This window comes from Gossypium hirsutum, chromosome A12 (genome assembly GCF_007990345.1).
Source record: "Gossypium hirsutum isolate 1008001.06 chromosome A12, Gossypium_hirsutum_v2.1, whole genome shotgun sequence".
Classification (NCBI taxonomy): domain Eukaryota; kingdom Viridiplantae; phylum Streptophyta; class Magnoliopsida; order Malvales; family Malvaceae; genus Gossypium; species Gossypium hirsutum.
In genome coordinates this window covers 104,005,865-104,026,910 of record NC_053435.1, presented here as the reverse complement: position 1 = coordinate 104,026,910, position 21,046 = coordinate 104,005,865, and the positions used below count along the sequence as shown (strand labels likewise).

Below are 21,046 nucleotides of genomic sequence, written 5' to 3'. Positions count from 1 at the left end.
CATTAAAAATAAAACATAATCCAAACCAACACGAGTTTCCCACATTTACATGGCTGAAACATGTTGAGAGAAGAGGACTAAAAACCGAGGCTTACATGTTTATTTAGGTTACGTTGGAGGAGGATGTTAAACGCAATGAACTGGAGCCCACTCTGAACTGTCCAAACGACAGTCTGCAATGTACTGTCCCCTGTATAGAATTCAATAACCAAGCCCAAAATTGTGCAAAACGTGGCCATCTGTAAATCATGTGCCACCATTGCCAATTAATTGATCTCGTAAAACAATCTGGAAACGGGTTAAAATGCATCACATTACTATGAAAGAAATGTTCCCGAAATTTCAGGCTCTGATCCCTAAGAAATCAAATTTTCATTCCTATCTAACAATTCCACCTTACTACATAACCAAAGTACATGGCTGTCTCCGGAGGACTTAACATTTCCAATTGCGCAATTGACTTCCAAAATTTGATAACCAAAAGAAACCAATAAAAGATAAAGCATCATTCTCGACCGGATAGGATGCCCATGTGAATGGATTTTCTTGAAGGCTTTAGTAAGTTGTCTTGAGTTTAATTTCTTTTTATTTAGTTTGTGGAATCAATGGTAGATAATTAGGTACCACTGCAGCTGACAATGAAAGGTTTGACAAAGTTTATAAATTCAGAGGTTCTGATTCCCAGCTTCAAATCAACCTCGCCTCCACCCAACCAGAAGAAATCTGGAACAAGCTTTACAATGGCTTCATCTAAAATTACCTGCAATCAGTTTCAATTTTCCCGTTACTAAGAGTATGATGAAAAGCATGAAATCTTTCTTCCTGCCTTTCATGGTGTATGCATGCATGGCCATGTCTGAAGTCATGCATTTTAGCTAATCACACAGATCATACCATCAATATGAAACAATAAACTTGGCTTTTTGCTTCTTTATGAAATTTGTAATATAGTATCTCAATTCTGATTGCTAATCACCCCTTAATGTGGACTGTCACTTTTGTATTATATGAACTTAGTCAGTTTCAGGTAAGTTACATACCCTACAGACTACATGATAAGAAAAGAAACTTCATTCTAGCACCTAAAATTTCAAAGCATCTTAGGCTTCCATCTCTAACAGTTTATGCAAGCTGTCGTCTTATGCAAAATGAATATGCTGATAAACTCCGCAGTGCATTTTCAATGTGACAGACTGACAGGAAATTATTTGAGCTGACATTAGGAACAGTGGACCAGCCAGAAAGCTGGCAGATAGATTCAAATTCATGGACAAGGAATTCATGTGTTGCTATACTCAAATGCATGTTACAGACTTAATAAGTACTTGATTTTACTTGTTCGATTTTGTATATAAACAAGCCAAACGGTCCTAAGCATGATAAGGATGGATATCTACCCAGGCAATTAAATCCTCAGGGCCCCATGTGCTCTTCCTACAGAAGGACAGGGATCGAAGGGGGGTACTGTCTAAAAGACAGGTGCCAAGAACATTTTTACACAACAAAAGCCTCTCAAAACAATGAGATTCCTAAAAGAAAAATGAACCAACATTTTTATTTGAAACTTCTGTTCTTGTTCCCTCTCTATTTTATTGTTCATTATACCATATTACAAATTGAACATAAATACTATATTGAACAATTCCCAATACATTTCATTTATACAGTAACAGCAAACCAAGTAGAAAAAACAAACAATACAAAATCAATATACTAACAAAAAACAAATAAAAAAACAAAATTCAATACATTAGATGTTATGTAAAGCTAGCATACAAAGGTTTGCATAAAGAGCACTTACTGGAATGTCAGTTTGCATACCGATGCAAGTAACTGCATTGTGCTCATAGCCAGTCAACTTTATTGATGTTTCCTCAGGAGCAAGTCTCACTGAATTATTCAAAACATGTAATAATTAACTAAATATTTCGGAGATCCCAGCATTAAATAAATCTTCTAACCATAAAGAGAATTATAGGAGCCAATATTGAACCAAAAGTTGATTGGTTTCTTCAGCCCATAAATGAAGGGAAAAAGATGACAGCATTAAGAAAACATTAATCAACAACTTGACCATACAACAGAATAATCAAAAACTTTACAAGCTGGGTTATGAATACATCTTCATAGATGATTTAACAAAATTCAAACAAATAGTTATTGCTGTTGAATCAGAAATAAGGATCACCAGATAGTTATTAACATTAGCAAAGTCATAAGCACCATTGCACCATGTTAGTCAACAGCTTTTGCCTACAACCCAAAAATGTGACGTTGAATTGGTCACAGCTTGCAGTTTATTACTCCTTAGTTCTCTCTCAATTAATCATTCAGATGATGGTGAAACTAGTCCTCGAAAACAACAGTAAGTGAACTAATGTTTAGACCATAAATGTAACAGTAAGTTGGTGATAACTTGCAATTTATTACTCCCTAGCTTTCTCTTAATTAATCATTCAGTTGATGCTGCAACTAGTTAAATGACAATAAAAGAACAAATTTCAGCCCCCGTTTAAATAAATTCTTTTTTTCTGCGAGGGATGCAAACAGCTTCAGGTTTCAACTACTTACGTTTGTGTCTACACTGACATAAAGTGCAGGCTACCAAATATAAGCAAACAAAGCTCTTGCAAGTCAGTGGTAGTAAGAATGCATTATTACCAATACAAATTCATTAGCTCTTCAAAACTGAAATAATGAAAAAGAAAAAGAAGGTGACAGCAAAGACATAAAAGGAAGGTCCATGAGACTCTGACAATTGATTTATAATATGATTCATCCTTAGCAAATTATAAGGCAACTGAATGACTAGGTTAACAAGAAAATAAGCGAAATTAGGAATCCATAGCTCTTTCCACACAAAGAGCTTAATCAAGACTTAAAGGCATCATGTATTAATGAATGAATGATGTGTACTGGCACCAACCTGCCAGAATTTAATATTAAAACAAACTATAATCAGATATGCCAGGATCTTTACACCAGACCAAGTTTATCTACTCTCTGCTACATATAGGTGCTTTGAATCATCATTACAGAAACAAGTTTGTATTGGGTTTTTAGACATAAATAACTCATTTCAGAATGGCTAGAATAATCTAATAATAATTTCAATGAAATACCCTTGAGTAGGTGTCTTTTTTTTTATCATAAAGAGGATCACAGTTCACAAATAAATAAACTTACAGTTAAATTTCTTCTTTGATATCTTTCCATTGTTGAGTGTGTAGAGAAAATTTTTGACAGTTTCAGCGATGAATCTAGCAGTATACTGCAAATATTAAAGGGTTCAAACGTAAGATCCTTTCTATATGGGGCATCATGTTGGTACATAGGGAAAAAGGAAGTTACCTGAACTACAACAACATAATACTTTGAATTGTTTCGATCACTACAATCAATTACATTGGACGGGGCTTGAGTATTAACCTGAGCAAGCAAAGCAGCCTTAGTATGGAGCCTGACAGATTAAAATGAGCAAATCAGACTTATGGTCTTTTGCACTAGAAAAAGAAAAGTCTCCACAAAAATGGGAGTGGAAGTAGGTGGGTGTCAAATATTTTGAAGGTATGAGTCGTATGACTGCCTGTATTTATTTTCATCTGTATCTCCACTACCCCTGATTCAAGAGTATGCTCTGGATGCTTTGCAGTTTAGGGTGCATTTTGTTAATGTAATGTAACATTCCATCTCGTAATCTCAAATATCACACTAAGATTACCTTGTTTGGATTCGAAACACCCCCACCACCCCATAATCTCACTTTTCCAAGTAGCATCAAGATGCCAGAATATAGGGTGTAATCTCAATACCCCTCTTCCCCCAAGTTATCTTAGATTCCGAGCATAATCTGAAATTTTGGAAAAATTTACCTTTTTTTTATTATTTAAATCAGTGTAGTCCTTTTTTTTCCCAAAAAAAATTTTAAGTCTAATAAAAACACAAAAACCTCTCTTTTATATGAGAACTATTTGAGAAAATTTTAGTTTCACTTCTCTTTTCATAATAAAAGCAACCACACTCTCGAACACAAACAATTGACAAACCATATAAATAAGTTATCATAATTAGGTTCAATTGTTCAAAACAAAAAAAGGTTCAATGGTTGTTCGATTGAATTCATGTGATAAAATTGAGGTGTAATAAAAGTGAACTTCATAAGTTATTATAATTATATGGAAAAATTGACACTAAAAATGTAAAAGGAAGTGAACTTGCAAAAAACTTTCTTTTAGATAATCTTACATTCCAACAATCAAACACCAAAATCCTACATTCCAGCCAAATGAACCAAGCAGGGTATCTAATATACCTAGTAATCTTACATTCCAATAATCCTATTTACCCAAAGTAATCTTACATTTCTTCAACCAGATGCCCCCTTAGTGTTTTAACACTCCATTAACAACCAACCACTCTTAAAAGCATCTTCAACAATCCACATGAAACCCCTTACTACAGAATCTTTCTCTTCAAACATGAACCAATTAAACAAAAACCAAGACAGGTACTAATATATTCTTTACACTCCATACGAATATGACTTTGAATGCTAAAATGCATTACTTGAAAAGAAAATAAAAAAGGAACTGAAGCATAAAATGGCAATATTTCACTGTTCATATCAAAACTTCAAGCATTTGATCATCCTAACAACATATTCTCCTCAAGACCATTAAATTTCTACACGTAGAAGGGGCAAGACCATAAATCATATCACCTCAAAAAAGCCCATCTCAAGTTGGTGATGCAAGCTTTTACGGCCGCACAATATCAACCATTTTTCCAAGATGACAAATAGGCATTTGCATAGCATTTCTCCTCCTTAACTAAAAGCAAACCAACTTGTTCACCTTCTGACACAATCAAAATCACATTCTCCTATCTGCTGCTACGGCACTTCAAATAATCTTTCTTCAATTATGTAAGTTCAATGTAAGCAATATATGCATTATTATTATACATAACTAAGATGGATAGTCTTGAAACTTCATATGAATTAAAAAATTTTGAGTGTAGATTCACTGCTTAATTACTTCCTAATCTCACATTTATCGCTAATTAATTGAATCCAATGACAAAAGTCGAACTAATGACAAGGAAGTACCAGAGCAATTAAAGAAATTCACACAGATTCACTATCTCATACTCGTAGCTAACTAAAAAAAAGGTACTAAAATGCAACTAATTGATCGATGATTATCAGTTCGAAGTAAAATAGTAGAATGACAAACCAAAACGATGCTTTTGCAAAGATGGTGAACAGAGGCGGCACCGAGAACGTCGCGGCGGGACTCGAGAGGCCAGTCGTAGTAATCGGAGGCGACTCGCTTGAAAATGAAGTCGTTGACGCCATTGGATCGTAGAATATTAGAGAGGCAAGCTTCAACATCGGAGCTAGCATCGCTGTTAGTGAGAGGGGATGAAGAAGGGATAGGTTCAGCATTTTGAGGCAGGTGAGAGAGCTCTAGCTTCGATATTCGTCGAAGGATTTGAAGCTGGACTCTCTCTAGCTCTGCCAACGCAGCCTCCATTTTCACAGGGGAAAGATCAAAGTAAGCAAACAGCTACTATTAGGTATTGCCCGCGGTTTAAAGATGCTGGAGAGAGGGACTTGACGATCTCAGGGGACGATTGGTACGATCGATTTGAATTGGTGGTTATGGTTGAAAATTAAAATATGGGCTGGGTCGGATCCGCTTAAAAACGTTTAACTCATATTTTAAAAATTGCTTTTAAAAAATAAAATTTGTTCTAAACATGGTATTCTAAAATAATAAATTTATATTTAAATAATATTTAAATTAGTTAATATTATGATATTTTAGTAAGAATATAAAAAATAATTTATTATAACTTATTTTTAATATTTTAATATATGAAATATAAATTTGAAATATTTTTAAGCAATTAATATTAATTATTTATAAAATTTAATTAGCATATATAAAGTATATTTTAAATATTTAAATATAATCATTAAATATTTGTAATCAAATATTAACAGATTTGTATTATTTTAAAAAATATTTTTTTATTTTTAATTAGTGATTTAATATATAACCCATGTTATATAACATTAGCATTTGTAATTTAAAGTTAATGAAAATTGGGAGAAGAAAAATAGAGGGGTGAAAAAGTAATAATGCTTCCATAAGTGTTTTTGGCTAAAAAAAGTTAAAATTTTCATCTTACGAGTAAAAGTGCTTTTGAAAAGTCACTCATTTCAGCAAAAAATTGTTTATTTAGCACAACTTTTCTTCAAAAAGTGTTTTTCAATCCAAAAGTATTTTTTTAAAGTATTTCTAAACGCCACATTACACAAATGATTTCACCTATTAGTAGGTCTAATAAATATGTATATATAAAATTAATTCATAAAACTAACTAATTTTTAAAAGATGAAAAAAAAAATGGTTGTGCGACAGTTTATTTGTGGCTTGGGATGTGGGTATTTGGTGTTTAGTGGTGAAATCTGATAGCCAGATTGTGGTGGACCTTGTCACGGCTGTTATTGGAGAAGAGATGTTGGAGCTCGTAACAGTTGTTCGCGGCTTTTTGCCTCTGTCATGGCAGGTATTAGCACGTCATGTTCTGCAGGGAGCTAATGTGGCAGTGAATGCTATCACCAAGCTCGTTAAGGATCACCTATTGGCGTTGCAATTGGTTTGGCATCCTCCTTCGTCTATCAAACTCATGGTTGAATGGAAAGAGAGACCATTCTTTGTCAATGACGGTTAATTTTGGCTAGCTTTTAGTTAGACCTAATAATGAGTCGGGTCATCTATCTAGGTCTAAAGGCCTGCTCAAAAAGTGAGAGAGTTTGAGTAAAAATATAAGCCCGAAAAATAGACTTTGACAAAAAATAAGGCATGTTTTTTAAATGGGCCAAGCCTAGGGCAAGATTTTTTGGCTCAACTCGACCCGAATTTGACTAATTTTTCTTTCTACTACTGTTTACTGCTGTTATGTTTTTGTTTTGTTATTGTTATATTGTTATTTTGCTATCATTTCGCTATTATATTGCTACTATTTTGTTATTATTGTTTGGATATTGTATAACTCTTATTTTATTGTATTTTGATACTATTTTAGAGACATTTGCTTGCTAAGTTGAAACTATGTTAGTGTTATTTAAGTAGAAAGATTTTTTAAATTTATTTTCAATTTGTTGGGAAATATTTATTGTAGCACCCCTAACCTGTATCCGTCGCCGGAACAGAGTTACGCAGCATACTGGAATATACAGATCAAATACAAACTTTTCATATTATTTAACATTCATGTCATAAATTATTCATAAAGTCCCTTATATGAGCCATTAAGACCCAAAACATGCATTAGAAACAAGTCGGGACTAAACTGAGTGCTCAGAGAATTTTTCGCAAAATTTCAAAATTTTGCCAAAGTGCAGGGGACACACACCCATGTGATTAGGCCGTATGGCTCACACGGTCAAGAGACACGCCTGTATCTCAGGCCGTGTGGGCATTCAAAGTAGGGAACACGGCCGTGTCCCAGCCCGTGTCCAAAATTAGGTGCTCACTGACTTGGGTTACACGGCCGAACACATGCTCGTGTACTAGGCCGTGTGAGCATACTGACTTGTATTATTTAGGTGCAGGGGTTACACGGCCAAACCACACGCCCGTGTGCTAGGCCGTGTGAACATTTCAAGCATTTTGTTTTGCAAAATTTAAAGATGCAGGGGACACACGATCAAACCACACACCCGTGTGCTAGGCGGTGTGTCAAACACGACTGAGACACACGCCTGTATCTCTGCATGTGTGGACAAAATAGGCCATTTCTAAACCTTATTTCTCACCTAATTTGTCTTCCACCTATGTTTACACTTAACCACATTCACAAGCCAATACAATACATTCAAATCAAGCTATAATTAAGTCTTATGCATGACATATCAATTCATATGTTTAACTATCTAAACTTATCAAAACTAACCATATATACATATAAATATATTTTATCCATTATTCCATCACAAATCAATCACCAATATGCCTATATGATTTTCATCATTCATTCATTTCAAACACATATCAAACATGATATGGCCTCTTATATAACCATCAAAATATGTCTAACATAAGTCATTCCAATGGCTAATCATAATCAATCACATACATGCCATCCTTAACCACCTTTAGCTTATACATACCATTATAACCTAAAATTTAATTTACTATTTATATTGAAACGATCTGATGGATAGTGTGAGACATCTCCGCCAAGCTTCCAACCTAAAGAACTTCCGAAGTACTATACGCTGATCGTTTTTGTAACATCCCGAATTAGGGCCTAGTTAGAACAGTGGTTTCGGGACCACAAATTAGACACAATAAAATTTATTTTTATTATATTTTTATGGTCTACAATTTCACAGGATTATTTCATGAAAATTTTGTTCGAAAATTTTGACGTTTGGGCACTCAATTTGGTCAAAAAGACTAAATTGTAAAAAGTGCAAAAGTTGAGTTCTACATGTTAGAGGTGTCTAATTGTTATGAAATTTTAAATTGGAGGCCATTAAATGGTAATTAGACCATTGGATAATTTTTTGGACAAAAATGGACATGAAATGGGTGAAATAGAATATTTTTAAGTTAGGGGCATTTTGGTAATCTAGTAATTAAAATGAATTAAAAACAAAATTAAAAGCCAATTTTTGTCCATCTTCCATCCCATGGCTGAAACTTGCATGGAGAATACATATCTAGGGTTTTTCAAGCTTCCAAGCTCAATTGTAAGTCCGTTCTAGCCCCGTTTTTAATGATTTTTACGTTTTTGAAATCCTCGTAACAAGATCTACTCATTTCTACCCATATTTTGAGCTAGAGTTTGTGTTTAAAAATTTTCCCATGGATGACATGCATGTGTTTTGATGTATAATGGTAGAATATGAATGATCGATGTGTAATAAAAGATTTTTACTAAGTGATTTTTGGTGAAATTATCAAAAAGGAATGTTTTGTAAAAGTTACAAAATTTGTCATAAAAGTGTGATTTAGTGGAAATTAGGGGCTACTACAGTTATGAAAATGATTCAGCTAGGCTTAAAATGCAAGAAAATTGAATAAAAATAATTTTACGAGCCTAAGGGCCAAAGTGAAAATATATAAAAGTTTAGGGGTCAAAATGTAAATTTGTAAAAGTATGATTTTTGGACCCATCTGAATAATGTGACTAATTAGTAAGCTAAATATGGTATTATAGATCAAGGAAAATGAGATTCGAGCGTAGATTGGAAATGAATGAGATTATGGACTAAATCAAAATATATAGTCGTACTCAAACCCGAGATAAGTTCATGTGATTTTAATAATGCAATATTGTATTCGAATGTTAATGCTTCGATATTACACAAGTTGTAAGTATATATATGTGAATGATTTGATATTATGTGATTATTTTGATGATATAACATGTTCTTGATGTTTTGCTATTATGATGAAAATGTTGCAATGCGATGTGATTATAAGATATTGCTATGTGAATGAAGCCACAATTCGAGTACGTCGGGTAAAGGTTTGGAAGTTTGATGGAATATGATGTTTCTTTGAAATGAATAAGTTTGCATGTAAATAATATTTCGATTCTTTTTATGTTATTATCTTTTGTTATTATATGAGATGTGGCTGCCTATAGAATGATCAATTAATGTAAACTACGAATCGGAATTGACTAAGAAAGAGTTAGTAAAATGTTGAAAAGTGAAGAATTTTCCGATTGAACCTTCAGAATAGAAGAGATACAAATGATCCATTGTGAGTCATGTGTGTAGTACTAAGTTCAGGCTACTACATGTATCAAATGGTTAAGTCACGTGTGTAGTACTAAGTGTAGGCTACTACGTGTACCAGATTGATAGGTTGCATGTGTAGTACTAAGTGCAGGCTACTATGCGTACCCGTTAACTTCGATCACGTGTGTAATACTAAGTGCAGGCTACTACGTGTATCAAATGGTTAAGTCACATGTGTAGTACTAAGTGCAGGCTACTACATGTACCAGATTGATAGGTCGCATGTGTAGTACTAAGTGCAGGCTATTATGCATACCCGTTAACTTTGATCACGTGTGTAATACTAAGTGCAGGCTACTACGTGTATCAGATGGTTAAGTCACGTGTATAGTACTAAGGGTCTGTTTGATTGGCAGTAAAATGTTTTCCGTAAAATGATTTCTGAAAAATGTTTTACTTTTCTGTAAAATGACTTACTGGAAAATATTTTCTGGTGTTTGATTGAATCTGTGTAAAATATTTTCTACTGTTTGACAGATTTCCTGAAAATATTTTTCGGAAAAGTTATTTTTTACATATATTAATATATATTAATAAATTTTTATATTTTAAATTGTTTTTACATATATTGCAATGATTTATTTATAATAATACTCAATAATAAGCTACAATATTGATCGTTATAAATTAAAAAAAATATTATCCACAATGAGTACTAGTAAGAATATTGAATAATTATAAATTACTTCGAAACCATAATGAGTACTAGAAATAATATTATCCAAATACATAATTAGTAGTACACCACATAGTAACAACATTGTCCAAGTGCATAATATTACAGCACATAAAAGTATCAATATCTTCAACCCTAAATTAACTACCAATGAACTAACAAAACGAGACTAAATTAGGAGTTGACAAAAGTCCAAACATGACAGTCTCAGAAATTTTTCCAACCATAATCATTCTTATAGAAGAACTACAATAATCTGTATTAGTATTTGACGATTATTAGAATGACAGCTCCTTCCACTCCAAAGGAAGCAATGTGTAAGAATCAAGAAACCTTCCATAAAAGATATATCAGATAACAAAGCAATGTTCTAAAAACGGGCACATCAAATTAAAAAGCAAGATTAACCAAATCTATTGGGAATTTGAAATTACTATTTATAACCTTGACAAGATAATATGTTCACAAACATGATTCATCAGGATCATCATTTAAAAAAGACATGAACAACCTCCATACATTGCAACAGTTGTTCATGTTTATACAAAACATGCTCATGAACTTCAAACAAACAGAAATAGAAAACTTATATTAGTAAGAACACATAAAAAAAGGAATCAAATTATGGACCCAAAGGCAATATACAACTCTTTGAAAAATAAAACAGTAATGCTAGAAACATAGTCTATTTATTGTAAAAAGCCAAAAAGAACTCAATTTGCTCCAAAGGAAAATATCAGCATTGCATGCAATTCTATGTCATAAAAACTTTAAACCAAGATCGAAACAGATACATTCTTCACTAAATTTACAATCTTTCATTTGTAAATTTGTTTAATGAACTTATTGAAACCTTTAATGTAATGTAATGTAACGCAGGTTCTTTATGGGCATAAATGTACTAATGGCTCACCCACCTAAAGCCTGCATATTGATATTTGTCCATGTTTACAGCAGCTACACAGACTTGAGTGCTCTGCCAAGAATTAGGACAACTAAAGAACCCATTAAAATTAGTTCATAACATAATATTTTCCAGAGAGCTAGCAGACAATAATAACATAATTATGTCTTTAGTTCATAAAATAATATCTACTCAACAAGTGGAATGTTGTTTGCATGTGAACATATTTTAGATTTCTGGGTTGTCCACTAAAGTGCACAAAATTTAAGAGTAAATGTTGTTTGCATGTGAACATATTTTAGACCTAAGAATCTAGTCACAAAAATAAATTCCAGTATCACACAAACTCCATATATTATGTAAATTGTTTGATCTTACATCAACCAGTACACAAGTAGGTACTCCAAGAAATAGAAGATAATTTAACTTGCTGAGTACTTTTCTCTTCTACTCTGACATGATTCAATTATTTTCTTATATATTTATATGATCTACCCTCAGGCACAACCAACTTATTACATGGTCATTAGTTCAACACATTCTGCTTACAGGAATTACACATAATTAATCCAACTCATGTCATGAGGGGTAACACTACTGGAGATTGTCCTACCACTAACAGGTAACATATTCTTAGACTCTTAGTGGATATAAAAGTTATGGACTGCCCATGTTTACAAAACCCTAAAGGATGCAGTTCACCAGATTGATGATTAGAAATTCCAATGGTAACCTATGGAATGCATTTCTTTTACAAACTTATACAAAAAAGGATATAGAGGTAAACCTTAAACTTTCCTTCAAGTTTGTTTGTAAACTAGCTGCCACACTCTGTCTTCAGCTGCAGCATCGCAAGAACATAACAAATTAACAATTTAATACAATCTTCTGAAGACACACCATTTAATGCGAAGAACATACTGACCTTAGAAATCATGGATTTCTCTGCATCAATAGAAGCACTCTTCCCTAACAGCAGCCTTTTAGCAAGATCTTTCTTATAGAATGCTTCAAAAACATCCTTGCCCTTAATTATCAACAAAAATGCCATTCACAACTCTAGCATTAACTAGTGAGGCAAGAAAGAAAGAAATGCACAAAAGGAAAACTGTTACTTGGGGGAAAAAAGTAAATTTAATCATTTTTGTGGGAAACTCTACCTAGATGAACTTGAATAAAACCAAAACTTTATCAAGTGTACCCTCTAATTCCTCTTCAGAAGTACCCTTATTACCATCACGAAGCTTTTCATCCAGAAACTTAGCAATAAGCTCAGCAGGTCGATTCTATTAAACACAATAAAGTTCGACCATCAGTCAAGTTCAAAATATGATGATCTAAATTAGGAATTTACTTTACTGGTTTAAAGGTAAATGAACATGCAGTTTAAAAATAAAATAATCTCCAAATACAAAGGACAAACATGCTAACCTGACGAAGATTAATTAGATGCTCAAAAGAATCCTTAATGGTGTTGCAAAATGCCTCATTCTTGGAAAAGCTTTCTTCTAATATGGAGTCAAGTGAAGCCTTGAATTCTAACAAGGAAGACACCATGTCCTTGTCTTTCTCTTCATCCATGACAATGCTCTGCCCAGTTCTCCGAATATATGAGCTTATGGCCTGCCTGAGTGATTTGCATTGACCCTTGAAAACAGTGAGTACATCCTCTGAAGGTCCTCGATACGGTGTCCATCCATCAGCATCATAAATCCCTACACAAATTAGAGAAACCATAGCTACTAAGAAGATGCAAATTCAAGGTGTTCAAAGCACAAAGAACAACCAAAAATTCAATTCACACCTTATCAAGAATGGCAGGTATATGGCGTTCCAGCAGTTGCCTTTCTGCTGTTGCTATAAGCGGCTTTCTCGTAAAAGCATCCAGGTAGAGTAAGCATCTTTCATTTTCTTCATTTAACCTCATCTGAAGGAATACGCACAAAAAGCCATTTCCACCTTCTGGGGTTCCTGATTCAGGGCAGAATTCCCAGACTTGATGAACGCCGGTGTCTGGTGTTAAGAATCGGTGTTGGCTGATGGCAAGCAGAAGATCAGGTGTCAAGGATAGGGGAAGGGGAAGGGGAAGGGAAAGGGAAAGGAAAATTTTCCTGAAAATGTCTTACCGAATCAGAAACGGTAAGACATTTTCCAAAACTAAAGGCTACTATTTCCCGTGTTTGTAATTGATTTTACATAGGGAAAATATTTTCCAACAAACAAACACCGGAAAATGTGGAAAACCAATTCCGAAAAATATTTTCCCCCTATCAAACAGACCCTAAGTGTAGGCTACTACGTGTACCAGATTGATAGGTTTCATGTGTAGTACTAAGTGCAGGCTACTATGCATACCCGTTAACTTCGATCACGTGTGTGGTACTAAGTGCAAGCTACTACGTGTATCAGATGGTTAAGTCACGTGTGTAGTACTAAGTGCAAGCTACTACGTGTACTAGATTGATAGGTCATATGTGTAGTACTAAGTGCGGGCTACTACGTGTATTAGATTGATAGGTCACATGTGTAGTACTAAGTGCAGGCTACTATGCTTACCAGAGAGCTTCAGTTACAAGGGTGGTATATGCACGGCCACCGGGTATCTATTATTATTCCGATGAGTTCAACGGGAAATTTACTAAGTGAAAATACATATGTACATGACTATGAGATGAATAAGTGCAAATATATCTATGTGAAAAGTTGTGAGCAATGTGCTCGATAGTTGAGCGAATCTTTTGGTAAGATAAAATGGAGTAAGTGAAATTATGTAAAAGTGAAATTTTGTAATAAAATAATTTTGGACAGCAGTAGTTGTGTGACTTTGAAAAATCACCAAAAATGATAGAAATTTAATTAGAGGTTTAATAAGATATTAAATAAATCTTAATGAGTCTATTTTCTCATAAAAGAAACGATGAAGGCAAAAGAATTTCATATTCTGTGATAATTGGATTTTTGTGAGACAGGGTTAGAATGATTTTGAAATCCCCTATTCTGATTTAGGAAAATCATTAAAAATTATAAAAAATACTTATGGGTCATAATTTGTATTCTTAAAATCCTTAATGAGTCTAGTTTTTTGAAAAATTAGCGGTTCTCAATTTGGAGTCCAGTACCATGAGATAAATATTTTTTAGTGAAGAGAGGTCAGAACTGTTAGATAGTGAAATAGGGGTATATTTAATGAATAAATTGTACTTATTGGCTAGGCAAAAAATTATTAAAATTTTATGATAATAATATATATGAGTCTAGTTTCAAAGAAAATTAACGGGTCTTAATTTTGAGTTTTTTAGCTCCAGATATAAATAAATTAGTAACTATGACTCGAGAAAATAACATGACCAGAAAATCAGCAAAAGTGTAGTTATGATTACATTTTCATGGAATCATGTTGATAATTTGCTTATTATTTTCATATGGACTTACTAAACTTTAAGCTTACTCCTTCCTCTCTATTTCCTTAGTGTTCTCAGGTCAGCTCGGGGTTTGAGACCGTCGGAAGTAGCATCACACTATCAAGCCAACAACTCTGGAGTATTGTCATATGTATCTTAAATACTTTCAAGTTAGTGGCATGTATAAGGACTAGTTTTTATGTTAGATGTTGTTATTATTAGCCAAATGTATCGGCTTATATTGATTTATTGTATATCGCCATGAGATGTGGCTGAAATGGTTATAGCTTGTAAGCCTAATTATTCTTGCTATGTGTTAATGTTTGTGATGTGTTTATAATTGGCTGTTATGAATGATTAGTATAACACATTGTAACAATCAAATTATTCAGTGGTGTCGGAAACAGGGATTCGAGATCACTAAATCCGACGAGTAATTTTAGAAATTTTAACAAATAATAATTATAGGCCAAGCGCGAACTTAAAAGAATTATTTTTTAATTAGTGAATTTTGCGACTTTAAAAGAATTAATCAAGAAATTAGGGTGAAAACGAGGTATCGAGGCCTCGGATTCATAAACCGAGCCATAAATATTTTTATAAATATTTATGGAGTGTTATTAAGTTAGTATTAAAGTTTCGTTAGAAAATTTTAACGTTTGGTTAGTCAATTAATTAAAAAGGACTAAATTGAAAATAGTGCCAAATTTATTAAATTGTGATTAAATAGTTTAAGTGATTAAAAAGGAGGGATTTAAAAGGCAATTGGACCCAAATTATATGGGCTGGACGGTGGGGCAAGAAAATCAACAAAAAAGACAAGGAGAAACAAGGGCAAAATGGGAAATTTTGTAAATTAAACATATAAAACAAGACAAATTTGAAAAATCTAGAGATATCATCATTTTTCTTCAGCAAAAACGCCATGGGAGGTCTGAAAGCTGCTGGTTTTTCATACTTTGACATATGTGAGTTCAATTCTTGCCCTTTTCTTTGATATTTTTATGTTTTTGTGACTTTTACAATTAGGTCCAAGTGTTTAATTCATTAGTTTTTGATTTTATGAACAAAATTAAAAGCTATCATTGATAAGTGTTGGCTGTTTATGATGATATAAAATGAATTTGAAGCTTTGATTTTGTTGTTTGATGATTTTATCAAGTAATTTCAATAGAAATTGATTTTAGGACCTAAATTGTGAAAAAGTTGTGAATTAAGGTTTAGTGTTAAAATTTTGATTTTCAAAGGTTGTGTAATAGTTTAGAATGATGGAATAAAATGTTAATTGAGAAAAATTAGCTTAATAGATGGGCTAATTGAGCAAGGACTGAATTGTATGAGCTGTGAAATTTAGAGGAAAAATGGTAATAAACATCTTGAACTAAAACAGTTTTGGACAGCAGCAGTAGGTTGACTTTGAAAAATTACCATAAATTGTATAAATTGAATTATAGGATGAATAAAATATAGAATTAAAGCTTATTGAGTATAGTTTCTTATAGAAGAAACGATGTAAGCAATTGAATTGTAAATTATGAGATATAATGAATTTTGTGAGACAATGTTAGAACGAATTCGGGTTCCCCTGTTTTGACTTTGGAAAATCACCAAAAATTGGATAAAATTAATTAGAGGCTCAAATTGATATTCTTAGAATCCTTAATGAGTTTATTTTCAATAGAAATCAATGGGAACATTATCCGAGTTCTGTACTGTGATATAATTAATTTTTAGTGAAGAGAGGTCAGAACCGTAGGATAGTGAAACATGGGAAAATTAAATGAATAAACTGTACTAATTGGCTAAACCAAAAATTCTAAAAATTTTATGGTGGAATGATATTTGAGTCTAGTTTTAGGAAAAATTTACGGATCTTAATTTCGAGCTCTGTAGCTCAAATTATAAATGATTGAATGACTATGACTCGTGTGAACAGCTTGATGTGAGCATTAATAAGTAAATTGTGAAATTGTACTTACAAGAATGTTATATACATTAAGGATGTGGAATGGAGACGAGGAGGAGGAAAACAAATGATATATGTTTATAAGAAAACAGTATGAGAATGATGCATATCATGACATGTATATATATGACTAGTTTCAATATGATGCTTGTTGGGTATGAAGTTGGATTGAAATGTCTAAGGCAAGTATTTTATTCCGCGCATCTGAAATGTGGTATTTTATAAAGATATGATCTAGCTTTAAATATATATGCTTGATGATTAGGATGAAAATATTTGGTAAGATGATAATCATGGTATAAAAGTATAAGTGGTACCATAATAGACAAGGTAAAATGAGTATGAGAGACACATGTATGATGACATACAAATGCTATGTTTGTAGTTTAATTGAGAATGTTTAATCATTAAATGAATACCATGTTATATGCTTTTAATTTTGTATAAGTGTGTAAGAGATTAAGGTTGACCAAGGCTTGGAAAATAGCTTAGATATTGACCACACAGGCAGAGACATGGCCGTGTGTCTCAGCCGTATATGGAACACGACTTTAGGACACGGGCGTGCGATGTGGCCGTGTGCCCCTAAATTGATGATGATATCATAAACAGAAAGCTCCACGGACAAGGGACACGGACGTGTCTCAAGCCACACAGGCATGTGGAATCCACACGACCTAATCACAAGGGCGTGTGGGTACTGTTCACAAGTAAACTTTTTTAAAAAAAATTAATTAAGCGAAAAATTTTACGAGAAATCAGTTGAGCTCCGACTTGATTTTAATGTTCATGTTGGGCTTCAAGGGCCTAAATAAAGGTCGTTATATATATACGATCTCAGAAAGTGAATAGTAATGTTTCGATTAATCTATAAATGTTCTGTATGTATTGGTAACACTCTGTAACCCTGTTTCAGCGATGGATACGAGTTAGGGGTATTACACACATGTACATGATTAATGCTCTAAGACCATTCGAGGTGGTTGTGGCCATGGAATGAATGTGTGGCATGGTAGTAAATTGATAATGATTGAATATGGAAAATTGTAGAATGTGAATTGGAATGTCTAACTTGGTGTAACATGTGTATAGGTAATAAACACATGTATGACAACATGTAAATGCTGTAACGGAATTTTACTAAAGGATAATTAATCATTAAATTGATGTTATAAGATGTGTTTATAATGTGTATAAGTATGGGAGAGAATTAAGGACAACATAAGGCTTGAAAAATAGCCTAAGTTCTGGCTACACGGGCTGAGACATGACCATGTGTCTCAGCCGTGTGGAGGACACGGCCTAGCACACGAGCTCGTGGCTTGGCCGTGCGGATCAATTTGTTTTTTTGACGTCATAAACAGAGAGTTACACAGCCTGAGGACACGACCGTGTTGAAGACACACGAGCGTGTCCTTGTGTCCACATGGGCATGTGACCCTGTTTCATGAAAATTTCTCTAAATTTTCCCAGAGCTTTCTAAAGTCCTCGGTTTAGTCCCGAACCACCCCGATATATGTTTTAGGCCTCGAAGGCCTGCATAAGGGACGATCTACATGTGTTTGAAAAGTTTTAATTTGGATGAAATTTTATGGCCCGGTTTTGTATGTTTGTGAATGTTTAAGTCTGGTAACGCCTCGAACCCTATCCCGGCTTCGGATACGGGTAAGGGGTATTACATTTTTATGAACCACTAAACTAGACTACGATCACAACTAAGGCAGGTGCACCATCGAATGGTAGTATAGTTACGGTGAGTCTAGAGTATCGTATCCACAATGACCAAAAGTACTAGTATTAACTTTCTTTCTATTATTTAGCCTAAAATATAAGGGATTTGTTTTAATCTAAAATTAACTAACTAATTAACTATTGAACGTGTGTAACACCCCTCGCCCGCATCCGACGCCTGGACGGGGTTCGAGGTGCTACCTGACTTTTACTAACACTTCCATACTAAACAGGACCATGAAATCTCAAATAATTAAAAACTTTTCTTTTCTCATGCAATCTGTCCTTTATGCGAGCTTACGAGGCCCAATACATGCATTCGGGATGGTTCGGGACCCAACCGAGAACTCATGAAAAACTTAGGAAATCTCTTGTATCAAGGCTCCACACGCCCGTGTAGGTATAGAACACACGCTCGGGTGCTAAAAACACGCCCGTGTCCCGAACCCATGTCCAAAACCTGGACAAATACAAGGCTATTTTCCAAGCCATTTTGTCACACTCACAACACATGCACGCATACTTATACAATAGCATACAACATGGCAAAATTAGGCACTTAAACCTTCCTAACATGACATGACCATGGTAATTTCACATGCAACCATTACAATAAGTTTTTCTTTCATCTTTACCATATTAATGCTATAGCTATCAACATGTCATCAAACCTCATGTCCATCACAAAGCATAAATAATCATATCCACAAACCATTCATGAAGCATTATTAACTATTTACCAATCACTTAATCCTGCATTAGTTATTAGCTCATCAATGAATCTCAATTCAATCTCTAGGCATACATGTTGTAAGCCACATCACAAGAGATAATAACATACATGCATAAGAATAATCATATGGCCCATAACGATATTAGCCGACATAGGCCAATTTACATGACTAATACTACCTTAATAACAAGCCAATGCCTTTGGCTAAATCATAATATTACATACTCACATTAAAACCCTATACATGCCATAGACTAGAATCACTTGAGTTTACTTACGCCGATAGCGTTAACTCGACAGTGTGATAATATCTCTGACGGCCTTCAACCCGAGCTAACCTGGAAACTCTAGAAAACATGGGAAAGAAGGGGGGGTAAGCTTTCGCTTAGTAAGTTCATATGAAAACAATAAGCAACTCATTAACTTGTTTTATCAATGTTTACAACATATTCTCAAGTTCACTGCAAGCTGTCTTCCTGAGCAATAGTCACTAAATTATTTATATCTGGAGCTACGAAACTCCAAATTAAGTTCCGTTAATTTTCCCTGAAACTAGACTCATTTATCTTTCTTTCATAAAATTTCCAGAATTTTTGACTTAGCCAATTAGTACAGTTTACTCCTCAAGTTTGCTCCTGATTCACTGTCTGACAGTTTCAACCCTTCTGCACTAAAGTTCAATTATCTCATAGTACAGGATTCAAATAATGTTCTCGTCTATTTATCTTGAAACTATACTCATATGTATACTTACTAATTTTTTTCTAGAATTTTTGGTCAAGCCATTTAGTACAGTTTATTAGTTAAAGTCTCCCCTGTTTCAGGGTATGACCACTCTAACCCTTGTGCACTACAAACCGAATTTCTCCCTGTAAAAAATTCCAACGACGATGCCATTTTTTTCCCTTAAAAATAGACTCAATAAGGAATCCATGCATGTAAGGTATGACTCTTAATAATTTTTTTACAATTTATGATGAATTTCTAAAGTTAGAACAGGGGATCTCGAATTCATTCAGACCCTGTTTTACAAGAATTCAAATATCACACAATATAGAATTCTTTTTCTTCCTCTGTTTCTTTCATGTGAAAATAGACTCATTAAGCTTTAATCTCATATTTTATTCTGCCTCTAACTAATTTTCCACTATTTTTAGTGTATTTTCAAAGTTACATTACTACAGTAACTCAAATCTGTCAACGCTAAGTTACTCATTCATGATCATTGTTCACAAAATTAATACAACATCATTTCATCCATCATGGTAAGAACACATATTATGCATCATAGATCATCACATATCAAGGCATTCTCATAGGCTTAATATACATACTTGCACAACTCGTAACATAACTCAAGTGTATACTCACCAATGACTTACCTCGTTGGGACCATCATCAACTCTTTCCTTGGATTACCCGTTAAACACTTGGAATACTAATTGGATACTCGGAAAAGCCTTTGCACATAAGTGCCTCAATTGTAGCTAAAGCTACCTCATATCTCATGACGTTTCAATGCTCACTCTCGAGCTAGTCATCTAGACTCATAATTCCTAGTGACATGTCACTCGTATCCTATTTTATTTCTAAGGTTCAAACGGGATTTTTCCTCGTCTATTAAGGCTTTGTCTTATCATATTTCTATTAATCACATACACTTAATATCTGTACAATTCATGTCATGATAACATTTAAATACATGTATAGCATGGTATTGTTTACATACAAACTTACCTCGATACCACAAAGGTGAAAAGGACATAATCATCCCTTAATCGATTTCTTTCTGTTCTAGGTCCAAATCTT

The 21,046-nt window shown here is 33.7% G+C and overlaps 1 protein-coding gene, 1 non-coding gene and 1 pseudogene across 2 annotated transcripts; all 3 read right to left on the bottom strand.

Moving 5' to 3' along the window:
* Positions 1–223: 223 nt before the first annotated feature.
* Positions 224–5,675, bottom strand: LOC107940831 (uncharacterized). Its single transcript, XM_016874293.2, has 5 exons — positions 5,235–5,675; positions 3,352–3,429; positions 3,187–3,271; positions 1,802–1,890; positions 224–760 (listed from the first exon to the last, which is right to left on the bottom strand). Exons 1-5 carry the CDS (start codon positions 5,532–5,534, stop codon positions 617–619), a joined length of 696 nt encoding a protein of 231 aa, XP_016729782.2. The 5' UTR covers positions 5,535–5,675; the 3' UTR covers positions 224–616.
* A 5,693-nt stretch (positions 5,676–11,368) lies between these two features.
* On the bottom strand, positions 11,369–11,474 carry LOC121211610 (small nucleolar RNA snoR103). The gene has a single exon (XR_005906829.1). It is a non-coding gene; the product is annotated as a small nucleolar RNA snoR103 (small nucleolar RNA).
* Positions 11,475–12,546: 1,072 nt separating this feature from the next.
* The window catches only part of LOC107940836 (uncharacterized), a 29,191-nt pseudogene continuing 20,691 nt past the window's right edge, over positions 12,547–21,046 (bottom strand).

Bases quoted from the DNA above. Each gene is read 5' to 3' on its own strand.
- LOC107940831 (XM_016874293.2), bottom strand. From the start codon at position 5,534: ATGGAGGCTGCGTTGGCAGAGCTAGAGAGAGTCCAGCTTCAAATCCTT. The intron at 1,891-3,186 runs GTAAGTTTATTT...TGAATAATTCAG, and splicing joins ATCAAAGAAGAAATTTAACT to TGAGACTTGCTCCTGAGGAA. The intron at 761-1,801 runs GTAAGTGCTCTT...AACTGATTGCAG, and splicing joins GTATGCAAACTGACATTCCA to GTAATTTTAGATGAAGCCAT.